General features: G+C 35.5%; 1 protein-coding gene across 4 annotated transcripts in view; it reads left to right on the forward strand.

The window, feature by feature from the left end:
- NVL (nuclear VCP like) overlaps positions 1 to 15949 on the forward strand; it is a 136037-nt gene that overhangs the window by 59583 nt on the left and 60505 nt on the right. For all 4 annotated transcript variants that reach the window (XR_013758188.1, XR_013758189.1, XM_079106652.1 and 1 more), the window contains 4 exons: positions 2000 to 2104; positions 7772 to 7834; positions 9383 to 9502; positions 14013 to 14112. Coding sequence is in view for 2 of the 4 variants with exons in the window: in XM_079106652.1 (XP_078962778.1) it covers positions 2000 to 2104; positions 7772 to 7834; positions 9383 to 9502; positions 14013 to 14112 (388 nt within the window). In the remaining 2 variants the exon portion in view is untranslated. The remainder of the gene's footprint in view (positions 1 to 1999; positions 2105 to 7771; positions 7835 to 9382; positions 9503 to 14012; positions 14113 to 15949) is intronic.

Raw genomic sequence — 15949 nt, forward strand, 5'->3', positions numbered from 1 at the left:
TCTTGCTTTTATTTCTTGTGCTATGGGGGTCTTGTTAAGGAAGTCTGGTCCTAAGCCAACATGATGGAGATTCAGGCCTCCTTTTTCTTCTATTTGGTGAAGGGTCTCGGGTCTAATTCCTAGATCCTTGATCCATTTTGAGTTGAGTTCTGTACAGGGAGAAATAGGAGTTTAGTTTCATTTTACTGCATATGAATTTCCAATTTTGCCAGCACCATTTGTTGAAGAGGCTCTTTTCTCCATTGTAAGTTTTTGGCACCCTTGTCTAGTATGAGGTTACTGTACTTATGTGAGTATGTCTCCATGTCTTCTATCCTGTGCTATTCTGGGTCTTTTGTTCTTCCAAATGAATTTCATGATTGCTTTTTCTGTTTCTATGAGAAATGTCGTTGGGATTTTAATTGGAATTGCATTAAATCTGTGTAGCACCTTTGGAAGTGTGGCCATTTTGATAATATTAATTCTGCCTATCCAAGAACATGGGAGATCTTTCCATCTTCTAAGGTCTTCCTCAATTTCTTTCTTCAGTGTTTTGTAGTTTCATTGTAGAGATCTTTTACCTCTTTGGTTAGATTAATTCCCAAGTAGTTTAATTTTTTTGAGGCTATTGTGAATGGAGTTGTTTTCCTCATTTCCCTTTCAGATGTTTCATCGCTTACGTATAAAAATGCTTTAGATTTATGCGTATTGATTTTATATCCTGCTGTTTTGCTGAATTCATTGATGAGGTCTTGAAGTTTTCTGGAGGAGTTTTTTGGATCCTCTAAATATAGAATCATGTCATCAGGAAATAGTGACAGCTTAAGTTCCTCTCTTCTTGTTTGTATCTCTTTAATTTCTTTAGTCTGTCTAATTGCTCTGGCTAGTTTTTTAAGTATGATGTTGAATAAAAGTGGTGAAAGAGGGCATCCCTGTCTTGTTCCGATTTTTAAAGGGAATGGTTTCAGTTTTTCTCCATTAACAGTGATGTTGGCCGTGTGCTTAGCATAAATAGTCTTTACAGTATTTAGGTATGTTCCCACTATCCCTATTTTGTCTAGTGTTTTGAGCATGAAAGGGTGTTGTATTTTGTCGAACGCTTTTTCTGCGTGAATTAAAATATCCATATGATTCTTATCCTTAAGTCTATTGACATGATGGATTATGTTTATTTACTTACGGATGTTGAACCATCCTTGCATTCCAGGGACGAACCCCACTTGATTGTGGTGCACAATTTTCTCAATGTGTTTTTGGATATGGATTGCCAGTATTTTGTACTGTCTTTTTTTGTTGTTGTTGTTGCTGGGGATCGAACACAGGGCCTTGTGCTCGCAAGGCAAGGACTCTACTGACTGAGCTATCTCCCCAGCCCGCCAGTATTTTGTTAAGGATCTTTGCATCTATATTCTTCAAGGATATTGGTCTAAAATTTTCTTTCCTTGATGTGTCTTTTCCCGGTTTGGGAATGAGGGTGATATTAGCTTCATAGAATGAGTTTGGTAGGGTTCCCTCCTTTTCTATTTCCTGGAATACTTTGAGAAGTGTTGGAATGAGTTCTTTGAAGGACTTGTAGAACTCGGCTGAGAATCCATCTGGTCCTGGGCTTTTCTTGGATAGTAGGCTTTTTGTGGCTTCTTCTATTTCACTGCTTGATGTTGATCTGTTTAAATTGTGTATGTCCTCCTGGTTCAGTTTGGGAGGAGCATATGTTTCTAGAAACAAAAGGCTTCAGCCTTTTGAGTAGCTAGGTAGGATTACAGGAATGAGCCATTATGCCAGTTGAAATATTGCATCTTTATGTCTAAAATGTTCTTAGAATTTATAGTTAAGTGAAAATTTCTCAAAAGCAGTAACTTTTCTGTTTAACATCATGAAACTCATGTTTGAAACTGGTAATCCAGTCGCTGCTCATATCTTTAGGCCTTATGGCCAGTGTTGAAAATACATGTCTAGAGGTGAATTTGAACATACAGTATAAAAAGGACACTTGTCATGGATCACTGTATTATTCTTCCAGGCACCAGTACGTAACCCAGACCAGTTCAAAGCTCTTGGACTGGTGACTCCAGCAGGAGTCCTCCTTGCTGGTCCTCCTGGCTGTGGGAAAACTCTTTTGGCAAAGGTATGGTATAAATTTAACTTTAAATGTTACTTTTAGATAAATCTTTTGAATAATTTCCTTAGAAATCCATTTTAGCAAAACTGATCACTTTCTTCAGGGAAGTTTTCCCTTCTCTTTAAATTACAAAAATCACATAATTGAAAAAATGTTTAAATCAATCATAACCCCATCAGTTTTCACACAACATTTATCATATTTCTGTGTATTCTAGCTTTTTTGGGGGGGAGGGGGAAAGTACGGGTGAGCTACATCCATACCCCCCCCCTTTTTTAAAAATTTTGAGACAGTGTCTTGCCAAGTTGTTGAGACTGGCCTCTCCAGTGGCAGGATTATAGGTGTGTACCTGGTCTATTCTAGCTTTTTTGTAAGTATTTTTATATAACTATAGTTTGTAGCTGACTTTGTATACTACTTTGGTGTAGGTAAGTATTTTCCTGTATCTTTTTTTAACAGTTATTTTAAAAATTGTTTTTTAATAGGAGGAAATACAAACAAGCTAAGGGGAAAAGCACTGTTTATAATACCTTCCACTAATATGTTGTCAGTCCTCCCACATATTTTTCTATGCATATGTATCAAGAAAACTGAAACAAGATACTATACATTGATTTTTACAAATAGATTTTTAGACATGCTTTTGTCACTTAGCAATGTTTTCTGAACATCTTCCCATGTCAGTATAGATACACATCAATATTCATTTATTTATTCATTTGGTACCAGGGATTGAACCCAGGGACACTTAACCACTAATCCACATCCCCAGACCTTTTTTATATTTTATTTAGAGACGGAGTCTTGCCCAGTTGCTTAGTGTCTCACTGATTTACTTAGTGTCTCACTGATTTGCTAAGGTGGCTTGGAACTTGTGATCCTTTTGCCTCAGCCTCTTAAGCCACTGAGATTATAGGTGTGTGCCACCACACCCAACTCCACACCAGTATTTTAATGCCTGGATAATATTCTACCATTTTTTAATAATTTATAGTAATGATTCTATATTAGAAACAAAACTACCTTATATAATCTTTGCCTACATTTTGTGCTACAGAAGCACTCTACAGGCCTTTTATTTTTTATTTTGAGACAGGATCTCACTATGTTCTTCAGGCTGGCCTTCAAGTTTTGATCCTCCTGCTTCAGCCTCCTGAGTAGCTGGGATTACAGGCATGTGTCCCCACACCCAGCAGATTGTACTTTTTTTTTTTTTTTTTGGTACCAGGGAGTGAACCCAGTGACACTTAACCATTGGGCCACATCCCCAGCCCTTTTTAAATATTTTTTAAAAATTTGAGACAGATTCTTGCTACGTTGTTTAGTGCCTCACTAAATTGGTGAAGCTGACTTTGAACTTGTGATCCTCCTACCTCAGCCTCTCTAGTGCTGGGATTACAGACATATGTTGCCTCACATGGCTAGAATACACATTTTTTAAAAATTATTTATTTATTATTAGAGCTATTTTTAAATTAGTTTTTTATAGTCTTATGTACGTTTATATAAGTTTATATATATATATATACACACACACACACATATATATATATATATATAAATCTCCTAAGGGAGAATGCATGTTTTTAAAGCTTTGTGTACAAGTGTGTTACCAGGGTTTGAATCCAGTTCCTAGGGCATACTAGACAAGCACTCTACTACTGAGCCAGTTCCTAAGGCATACTGAGCCATGTTTCCAGCCCCTTTTCTTAAAAAATTTTATTTTGAGACAGGGTCTTACTAAATTGTCTAGGGTGGCCATCAACTTGCAGTCTTCCTATTTTAGCCTCCAGTGTAACTCAGATTATAGGTATGTGCTGCCTCACCTAGCTAAAGTTTTGAGCTCTATTATCAAGGTACCAACAAACAAATAATAGACTTCCTAAGAGTTTGTACCAGACCCCTATCAATACAGTATGAGTATTCTTTTCCCCATATCATAAATTTGCAGTGGTCCTTAAAATTGCTTTCAGTATTTGACAGTCTAATATATAAAAGTGGTATCTTAGAGTTTTTAAAATGTATTTAAAAATTATATTGATTGACTTTTTTTCTGAGTGGTCTGTTCATATTCTTTACCTATTCTACTGGTATAATATGATTCTTATGATCAATATGATTCTTTTATAATTACTATTTGTTAAGATCTGTTATATTTGTAAATACGTTTTTCAGTTCATTTTTGCCTTTTTAGCTTTATTAATCATGTTTTGACACATTGGTTTTTCTCATTCATTTGACCTTTCTTTCTTTCTCTTTCTCTCTCTCTCTCTCTTTCTCTCTCTCTTCCTCCCTCCCTCCCTCCCTCCCTCCCTTCCTTCCTTCCTTCCTTCCTTCCTTCCTTCTTTCCTTCCTTCCTTCCTTCTCAAACCCAGGGCCTTGTGCATACTAGCCAAGTGCTCCACAACTGAGCTACATCCCCATTCATTTTTTATGTGGGCAAATTATGGACTCTTTTTCTTTTAAGATCCCAGGTGTGGGAGGCTAAGGCAGGAGATTTGCAAATTCGAAGCCAATCTCAGCAGCTTAGCAAGGCCCTAAGCAACTGATGATTAATAATATTTTAGATAAATACCACAGCAGCTAAATAATTTTTGATTCTTTGGTACATATCAACCCATTTGTCCCATGAACAAAACTTGATTTTACGTAATTACTAAATTCCTTGCCTAGTATTAGTACTCTTATGGTATTCCTGTCAGGGAGCTAGGGGCAGAGGAGAGAACAAAGAACTCAGTATTTACATTTTTCACATTCGTTTCAGAATGTCAGCTAGAAAAGAAGTCATACATGTCACTGTGTAAATTCACCAGAGCAGTTCCTACTCATGCATGCCTCTGTTTTTGTTTTTGATTTCATTATATCTCTTTGATTAGTCTTGTTCACAGCAAGACTGGAGAAGTGTATATAATTTGAATGTCACAGATAGAAAATATCATAGATCCAAATTTTTCCTCCTCTTCTTCCTACACCAAATGGCCAGTAATTCAAAACCACTTTGTTTAATCACATTTCTGATACCTGACTTTGCAGAGCAGTGAACTTTACCTAGGATTCCATGGATAAACTCGAAGCTTCAGTTTATCCATGAATGTAGGACATATATTGTATGTTTATGTATTATTTCTGGGGAAGAATATTTACAACATTCATTAAATTCTCCAAGGAATGAATGACCACATGCCACAAAGTCAAGGAATAATAGAAAATGTCCTTGAATGGCATAGGCAAAGTGTTAACTATAGTAAAATCTTGGAACCATCTACATATCATTACCTGATAACTTAGAGTCAGATATAAAATTAGGTTTTTGGCTGATCTTGGTTGTTTTGTTTAGTCATAACAATAAAATGGTACAATTTTTTCTAAGCACCAGCATGTAGTAAGTAAATAGCATAAAGTAAGCACATGTGATTGCTGGAGCCAATATATTGGAAATTAATGAGGAAAACTGGAAAGAGAATAGTATGAACCATTTTGTTGTCTGAAGATATATAATGTAGAACCAAAAAGCTGCTGACACTTAATGCAGGATTCATTATGTGCAAGATTCCATCATAGTGAAACAAATTTTTGTTCACTATATTTCATTTAGAAGAGAAGATTTCCACCAATTTCAGAAACTATTTGGTGTTTCAGTGGGTTTAACCCTAGTTAGCTGACATATAGATGTTGAAAACCTGTGCCTGAGTTCCTTGATGTGTGTCCTGTCTGTGCTTTGCTTAAAGTTTTGAGCAAGAGGTAGGAAAGTCATGAAACTGGCAACAGACGAGAAAAATCAACAGATGTGGATAATTCACGTATTGAAATGCTTTTGCATAACAAAGCATTTAAGCATGTCATTGGTTCATCAGGCATTTATTAAACCTCTTCTTTGTCAGAAATTGTTTGAGGTGCTTGGGATAAACTAGTTAACAAGATGACTTTTCTAATGAAATTTGCTATCTACTTGGAAGAGAACAGCAGTAACAAGTAAAACAATAAAATTGCAGGTTCAGCTAAGGTATAATGGAAGCAGTGTTGTGATATGATTGGTAGCTACTTTAGATAATGGTGTTCAAGAAATGGTGACATTTTAATAATATTGAAAAACCAGCATGAAGAAGAAGGCAAAGTGGGGGAATAGTTTTCCAGATAGAAGGAAGAATAGTTACAGAATAGTTACAGAAGCCCTAAGGCATTTAAGGGCTTAGTGAGTTAGAGAGACAAGGAAGGAGCAAGTAGTTAGACTATGGAGAAGATGTCATGTCCCAAGACGTGAATCATTCGGCTCGTGAATCATGGTAAATATTTTGAATTGTACTTGAAGATGAATGGGACATGTACCAAGAGAATATGATCTCATTTACATTTTTACCAGAGTACACTTTTTTTTATTTCTTTTTGTACTGGGGAACGAACCCAGAGGCACTCAACCACTGAACCACTTCTCCAACCTTTTTTGTATTTTATTTAGAGACTGGTTCTTGCTGAGTTGTGGAGGCTGACCTTGAACTCTGGATCCTCCTGCCCCAGTTTCCTGAGCCACTGGGTTTACAGGCATGTGCCACTGTGCCTGGCTCCCAGAGTACTCTTAACTGCTGTGTAGAAAATGGATTGGAGGAAAGCAAGAATGAAAGGAAAACGGTTAAGGGTTTTTTATCTGTCCTGGCAAGAAAGGGTGGTATTCTAGATGAGGGTGATGTAGAGATGTAGAAAAAGTATCACACCCTCATATATTTTAGCATTAGAGCCAACAGAACTACCAGATGGTTGGGGTAACATGACAAGACATGGGATCAGGGGGATACAAAGGGTTTGGCCCCAAAATCATATTTACTGAGATGAGATGTGAGAGTTTGTGGGTAAGGTTTGAAGGGAGTTGGGAGAGAAAGAATCAGTTCTGTTTTATAAATGATAGGTTCAAATACTTGTGCAATTGGAGTGGAGATGCTGAATATATTGAATACAGATCTAGAGCTCAGATTTCAGATTCTAGTATGTAGGAATAGAAAAGAACTGTTCCTGATCATTTTGAAGTCCCAGTGGTTTTATTCCAGATTTATTTCTGCATTTATTCTTAGATTCTTCTACACATACATGTTTCTCAGTATGGACTCTTGGCAAAGACTTAGAATAAGTTTTTATTTTTTTTATTTTATTTTTTTTTTAGTATGGTACAGGGAATTGAACTCAGGGTTGTACCACTCACCTATGCCCCAGCTCTTTTTATATTTTATTTTGAGACGGGGTCTCGCCAAGTTGCCAGTCTGACCTTGAGCTTGTGATCTGCCTTGGTCCCTTGAGTAGCTGGGATAATACTGAGACTTTTGAATTTTAGTTTGTAGATTCATGGGTGATTGCTTTTACTGCACAAGGCATTTCTTAAATACAAAACTTGGAATCTCACATTCTAAACTAGAGCTCTAAAAGTATTTACAGTGTCATAAAACATGTTTATATAAACAAAATGTATTTTGCCATTCCCATATGATTTGTAGCCTGCCTTAGCAATTCTTTTAGTAAAAGCTAACATTTACTTTCTTTGGTTTTCCTTTTGTATTTTTCTTTTTCCCATTTTTCTCTTTTCCTTCTGATGAGAAAGAAGTATAAAAAGGGAGAAATAAAGCCAAATTATTATTATTTTGTTGATTATTTGTCTTATTGGTGGTGTCTTTTGTTTCCTCTTGGTAGGCTGTGGCAAATGAGTCTGGACTAAATTTTATATCAGTCAAGGGCCCTGAATTACTAAATATGGTAAGTTGTGCCATTATTTTAATTGGGAAAAGTAATGACCATGCAGATTACAGTATGAAACCTTCTCAGATCTTAATCACTGCTCTAGGAATGAGCTGATTTTGTTTTGCTGTGCTCCACTACTTGGGATATATAAATGCTTTTTTAATTAAATGTGGTAACCTCTCTGACCCTGAATCTTCACAACTAGAAAGAGAAATAATTTATTACAGTTGTTGACCGTTTTAGGTATATACTGAACACCAGATATTGATCGGACACTTCACATTTCTTATTCTTGAAAAATTCTGTGAGATATGAATTATTTTTTGTTCTGAAACACAGAACGAAGTTCTTGGTATGTTGATGCTATGTATCTTGCCAAAGGTTGGCAACTGAGAAGGCCAAGTAGTAGAGCTGAGATTTTAATCCGGATTATCTGGCTCCTGATCTGCTTCCCTATCCAGTTCTCTTGCGTTTCAAATGAGTTAAGTATTAGTAAATAGAAGTACTTTAGGGAAAAGAAGTCACTGAAGTCACTAAAGTGCCACCTTCTTCCTTCATTTAAGCAGTTTATGCCTCAAATTTAAGGACTTTGTTATTTCCAATCCATTCCTATGTTATTTCCAATCCATTCCTATGTAAGGAGTAAAATTGTCATGCAGTATTTGTAATATATTCCAACAAAGAAGAAATTAATGATATTTGACTTACAGGCTTTTTATTTTTAATAGTACTGGGGACTGAACCCAAGTGCTCTACCACAGAGCTACACGCATAGCCCTTTAAGAACAAGTTCTTTTTACTTTTTTTCTTATTTGTTCTTTTTATTTATACATGACAGTAGAGTGTATTTTGACATATACATCCAGGGAGTATAACTTCCCATTCTCGTGGTTGTACAAGAACAAGTTTTTATGCCTAACTAAAAACTGAAACCATATACTTATATAAAACTTGTGTATTACTTGGTCCAAATGTTATTGCTGCTTGTGAATTGCTCTATTTCTTGACCTCTATGTTTTGATTTAGTTTTAATGTACAGTAATCCATTGTGAAACCTGTGAGAAGCCTAGCTGATTCACTTTGACTCCTCCGTTGCTGTAGGACATCTTTCCCTTTTTTAGCAAGAGGTATAGAAATAAGAATAGAACAGTAATTTGATTTGAGTATTTAAAATACTGTTGAATTAATGAAAATTATTGCTGGGTATTTTATATGCACAAGGCATAAGTGATCAGCCCTAAAATAAAATAGAATACAAAGGATTTTTTGAACTGGAGAAAACCTTGTATTCTACTTAGTCTTCATTTTATGAATAAGGAAATTCCTAATAAATTTAAATAACAGTTAATTTTAGTAAGTTGAATCTTATGAAATTGGCTGTTTTTGTAGGTCAGCAGTGATTTAATGTCAACATTTGCATATGTTTAGTCTAATAACTTTTTGGACTATGACATTTATTTTTAAATGTCATTTGTAACTAGTTTTACTATCATTTGGCCCAAACCCCACATTGAACAGTGCTGCATTTTATTTATTTATTTATTTATTTTTGTATATGTTCAGTATGTTGGTGAGAGTGAACGTGCTGTACGGCAAGTTTTTCAGCGTGCTAAGAACTCGGCACCCTGTGTGATATTCTTTGATGAAGTGGATGCTTTATGTCCCCGAAGATCAGAGCAAGAGGTTAGTATCATAGTTTGGTGATTTGCAGATTGTTTTTTCTTTTATACACCATAAATCTTTTTTAGGTTCCAAGTCAGGTACTTTTTATCAAGTCATTCCTTGGGAACATTGCAATTCTTTAAATGAAGAAAGTTAGTAATTTGGAATCAGACCTTAGAGATAACAGTTGTATTCCATAATAATTTTTTTCCTATTCTGTGTATTATTTTGGTTGCACAATGTGTAAGTAATCCTGATTCACACAAATGAGTAGTTGGGAATGGAAGTGATAGTAACCTTGGATACTTTGCCTTGAATCTTGTAGTCTTACGGTACTCTTCAGTTATATTGGTTCTTGAGACAAGATATAATTTAAGACATCATGAACTCCAAATAGGATCAGATTATTAATTTTTAAGACCCAACACCATTACCTTCTGGGGAAGATAAATGACCTGCATTGATACTATTTGTTTCAACAACACTGAATCACAGTTCTTACACACTTCACTACAGAAATTATAAGAAAGAGTTGTTATCAGGAGTGCTATAATTTAAGAATTTGAAGCTTAGTAGAACAGCATAAACAATATGTAACCTTTGTGTATAACTGTAGAAATGAAAATGTACCTCATTTGTGTATAATGAATCAAAATGCATTCTGTAAAAATTTTAAAAATTTAAAAAGAAATCTTTGAGGCTGTGGTATTGGACAGTGGCTAAGAATGAACAGATGTTCTTTGTTTTCTCAGATATTTGTGGATGTAGAAAGTTCAGATGATATTTCATCAACACTACTCTGAGACTGTGAAAGGAATATACCTTTTACAAAAACAAAAAGAAAAGTGTGTCATGCTAGGAAAATATAACACCTAATTGTCAGAACATGTTCCATTTCCAATAAAGTACCCTTTACCTTCCTGAAAAAAAAAAAAAAAGAATATATAACTTTTTTGAAACAGTAAACTATTATTAATAAGTACATTTATTTCATGGTCACTGAGGAGATTACTTCTAAAACCTGGGACATCTTTTGTGATTTATTTTCAAATATTTATTCTGTGTGTTCTTAGATTGTGAAACATTAAATACCTCATTTCACTAAAACTCTTCCAAAGCATTCAAATGTTGCAAAAACAAAAATTGACTAATATGATTGTGACCCATGTAGCAATTTTGTTTCCTTATCCAACAGTCATCAGTACCATCACAGGTCATCTTTCTTATAGTTATCTCCGGTAGTGATGTCAGTGCCTGAGGCAGAAAATTATCCTTGGTTCTCCTGTTATATGTCCAGCTGGTTGGGGCTTGATTTGCTGTGGATTTTGCTCCTGTTTATTCCTTACTCTTTTAGTGCAAGTAAACATTTCACTTGTCCATTGCCTTTCAATGGTTTGCAGCTATTATCAGCTGGTAAATATAAATTTGGAGAGGTTTATTGGCAAATACTACTCTCAGAGAATTCTGCAGCCACATAAAGTATAAATTAGCATTTCTAATTTCTAGGTTATCTGCTGTCAAACATTTCTGTGCTCTGATATAGATGGTTGCTTTTTTCAACATTTTCCCCTGAAGGGATTCTAAAAATATTTCAAATTTGAATGTATTCCTTTTTAATTTTATTACTTATACATGAATGCATGCTTGCAACAACTTCGTGTGTAGACTAAAAGTCAGCCAGGTGCCAGTGGTACATGCCTGTTATCTCATTACCTTGGGAGACTGCAGCAGAAGTTGGAGGCCAGCCTTAGCAACTCAGCAAGACCCTAAACAACTTAGAAAGACTCTGTCTCAAAATAAAATAAAAAGGACTGGAGAGGTAGCTACTCGATAAAGTGCCCCAGGGTTTGATCCCCACTACCAAAAAGAGAGAGTAGAAGTCTTCCTTTCTGTTCTTATTACTTTTCTTGAAGGTTGCTATTGCTAATTATTCAGTGTTAAGTATATATGATACTAGAACTTTTTCCATAAATTCATGTATAGTTTATACTTTTTTGTATAAATGTATTCTATCTTGATGATTTTCCTATGTAATAACTTATCATTGAATTTACTTAATTATTTTAGATATTTGCATGGTTGTCTGGTTGTTTCTTTTACAGACAGAATTATTAAATATATTACATATTTGTGTGTACATGTGTGAATTTATGTGATAGAGTTTGAGAAGTGTAAATCATAGTTGAAGATGTATATGAATTAAATTTTAAAATATAGCAAATACTATGTCATCTTTCAGAAATCTATCAGTCACATATGCCAGCCAACTGTTGGGTGAAAATGACCATTTCCCCCCCTTTTTTTTTTCAACAAGGTTAATACCCATCTTTATTTTTTGTCAGTTTTATTGACAGAACACTAAACTTTAGTATGCATGTCCCTGATCACCAGGAAGACTAACAATTTTCAGTAAATCTGTATTTCATCTTTTATAAGTTATCGGATTATGTCTTTTCACCCTTTTGTTATTGGATGTTTTAAAAATTGGTTTTTTAGAGCTTTCTATCTTGGTACTGAAGTTGAACCCAGGGGCACTTTACCATTGAGTCACATCCCCAGCCCTTTTTAAAAAAATTTTGGAACAGTCTTGCTAAGTTGCTTAGGGTCTCATCAAATTGCTAAAGCTGGGCTGGCCTCTAACTTGTGATTCTCCTGCCTTAATCTCTTGTGTTGCTGGGATTATAGGTATGTGCCACTGGCACCTGGAAATTTATTAGAGATTTTTATGTATAATACATATTAGTCCTTTGTCCAGTTATGTATTCTGATACTATTTTTCTCCATCTTTTCATTTAAATTTTGTTCTACAGAATATAATAATTTTAAGAGTGAACTATCAATCTTACCTATTAGGAAGGTTGATATTAGATGAAGGAAAGGTACCTATTAGATCTTTGATTAAGTTTCATCTCTCCCTTTATCTAAGCCTTAGTTTCCTCATCTAGCCTGTGAATAACAACAGGATTGCTGAGGAATCCACTGATTACAACTTGTTTTATACAGTGCTGCCACATACTGACTCCTGAGGAAATGGTCATTGTTCTCTCTCTTTCTCTCTTTCTCTCTCTTGAAACTGAGGATTGGGCTATATCCCCAGACCTGTTCATTTTTTAATTTTGAGATAGGATCTTATTAAATTTCCCAAGCTTGCTCTGAAGTTGCCGTCTTCCAACTTCAGCCTCCCTAGTTTCTGGGATTATAGCTGGTATTCCAGGTGTGCATAAGCTACTGTGTCCAACTGTTCTTTTGTTTATTTATTTGTTTGTTTATTTTTTTGTGGTGCTAGGGATTGAACCCAGGGCCTAGTGCATGGGAGGCAAGTACTGTACCAGTTGAGCTATATCCCCAGCCCTGTTCTTTTATTTTTAAGGAGACGAAGTCTCAATATGTTGCCTAGGCTGGCCCCAACTCTTGGTCTCAAGTGATCTTCCTGCCTCACCCCCACCCCTGGAATTGCTGGGACTATAGGCACATGCCACTGTCATTGTTATATATGTCATCAAAAGCCTTCAGACTAGTAAATGCATTCTTTTAAACAGAAAAGTTGTTCTTTCTTTGTATTGAGGATTGATGGAACTATTCTTTCTTTTTTAAAGTTGAAAACTAACTTTACTTACAGCTATACTTTTGTAGGTACAGTCTTTGGATAGAAAGCATGGCTTTTGTATTAGGAGAGACTTTGGAAACAATATCTGTATGGCAGCAATGATTTCTGGAATTGTATCAGCTGTATGATTTACATCTCAGAAGTTAGGAGGTTCAGGATTTCCCTCCATCCATTGTTCTCCCACCATCCTAACTCCATGTAGAAAATGGTCTATCTTCCCTAGAGACAGAGCAAAGGCACAGGAATATAGAAATCATTTTATGATGAAGTCTTACGAAACTTCTTCCATAAGCTTCTCAGTAAAATTATTTTATATGAAGAGAGTTCATATTTCATTTGCCACAATGTTTAATTGGTTGGTTGGCTATTTAAACTTTTTTTTTTCTTCTATTTGTATATTTCTACGCCCTTTGCAATGAGAAATATTGAGGGTTATGAAAAGAGATAGGCTTAGAAGTACATCCAGGAACAGTTCTGTCTTGTGCTGCTGATTTCCCCCCACATGTCCATTCCTTGGTTTGGATCTAGAAGTCCTACAGTAATGACTCAGGTTATTTCCAAGGTCATAAACCTGGGCCTCTCTGATGTGACTCGGTATGAGAGTGTCAATAGTAAGCAAATAAACACCATTCATCTTAGTCCTAAGGCCGGTGTTCTATTCCTTGAGGAAACACTAGAGGCATTTTCAGTAAGATCTGGAATACAGCCAGGTGTCTGCAATCTCTGACATTATTCATCAGTGTATGAGAAGTGTGTCCTACGGCAGGGGTTTCAGACCCCTTAGTCCATAGACGGCCAACTTCATTGCGCTGGGCCCAAGGTGAAGCAGAACATCATGACGCAAAGGGTGTGGTGGAGGAAAGCAGTTTAAGACATGATGATCAGGAAGCAGAGAGATTTGATTTGTTTTATTTTTTTTTTTAGACAGGTGCAAGTGTTCGGGTGGTGAATCAGCTTCTTACAGAGATGGATGGTCTGGAAACACGTCAGCAGGTTTTTATTATGGCAGCCACTAACAGGCCGGGTAAGAAAGAGGAACATCTCACAGATGAGTCTGAAAAAACTCACATTTGTTAACAGTTTAGTTTATGTACATCTTAGTAAAAGAATATTTAAATATTGGCAATTCCTTTTTTGGTTCATAAGTTGAATAAAACCTTAGAAAGTTTTTGTATAAGCTGCAATAAAACATAGTATTATTGCCTGGATCCCACTAGATTTTTTTTCTCTGTTAGTGTTCAGAAAGTTGTTTTGTTGTCAGAACAGTCGAAACACATTTGTTAGAGCTTTATAATTATACGTAGTATTTGGGTTCATTTTGACAAAATAATACATGCAAGGAATTTGATTTTAATCCCTGTCTACCCCCTTTGCCTCCCTCCTCCCTCCCTCTATTCTCTCCCCTCTCCTCTATTGATCTTACTTTCATTTCTTTCTTTATTTTTCTTTGTTTTTTTTTTTTTTTTTTTTTTTTTTTTGGTACTAGGGATTGAACTCAGGTGGTTATCCGCTGAGCCACATCCCTGGCCCTTTTTTATTTTTATTTTGAGACAGGGTCTCACTTAAGTTGCTTGGGGCCTCACTAAGTTGCTGAAGGAGGCTGTCTTTGAACTTCCAATCCTTCTGCCTCAGCCTCTTGAGAAACTAGGATTATAGGCATGTACTACCAAGCCCAGCTATTTATTTATTTTTGATTGATATTTTCATATATATTTATATACATATACATACAGGTGAAATTTTGGGGGGTACATTTACATATGTATATGACATGATATTATTAAATTAATTCCATATTTCTATCCCTTTCCAAACGTCTTTCCTCCCTCCCTCTCATTCACCTTCTTTTACTCTACTGATCTACCTTATGTCTTTATGATATTCGATCTCCTTCCCTGCCACATTCTTTCCCTTATTTTGCTCTAGCTTCCACATATGAGAGAAAAAATTTGGCTATTGATTTTTCTGAGTCTGACTTAATTCACTTAACATGATTTTCTCCATTTCCATCCATTTATCAGCAAATGCCATTATTTCATTCTTCTTTAGGGCTGCGTAGGATTCCATGGTGTGTGTGTGTGTGTGTGTGTGTGTGTGTGTGTGTGTGTACACACCACATTTTCTTGATCCATTCATCTGTTGATGGGCATCTGTTTTTATCCCATAATTTGGCTATTGTGAATTGTGCTGCTATAAATATTGAAGTGACTATCAGTATTACATGTTGATTTTAGTTCTTTTAGATAATACCAAGGAGTGGGATAGCTGGGTCATATGGTAGTTCCATTCCTGGTTTTTTGAGGAATTTCCCCACTGCTTGCTATGGTGTTTACACTAATTTTCATACCCTCCAACAATGTATATCTTTCCCCCCATATCCTCTCCAACATTTATTATTGTTTGTTAAAACATGTTTTTGACTCCAGAAACATCCTAAAAATTTGTTCTGTGGTTTCTCTCAAACTTATAGAAAACCAGAACCACACACTCACTATAAAATTGAAAATAGATTTTAAACTGAAGTCATGTTCCTATACCTACCCTGAACTGTGATTTAAAATTGTTTTCACGGGGCTGAGGTTGTGGCTCAGTGGTAGAGCTCTTGCCTTGCATGTATGAGGCACTATGTTCTATTCTTAGCACCACATATAAATAAATGAATAAAATAAAGGTCTATCAACAACTTTAAAATTTTGGAAAAAAATTGTTTTCAATGTTTAACATTCTGTGAGGAATATAGAAAAGACTTCAAAAATGCCATAGATAACTTTTATTTGCTTAATGCTTTGCTCGTAATACGAGCCACTCTTTCATAACTGTTCCTACCATGTTTGTGGTAATTATATCTGTTAGCCTTGATA

This window comes from Sciurus vulgaris, assembly GCF_902686455.1.
Source record: "Sciurus vulgaris genome assembly, chromosome: 12".
Classification (NCBI taxonomy): Eukaryota; Metazoa; Chordata; class Mammalia; order Rodentia; family Sciuridae; genus Sciurus; species Sciurus vulgaris.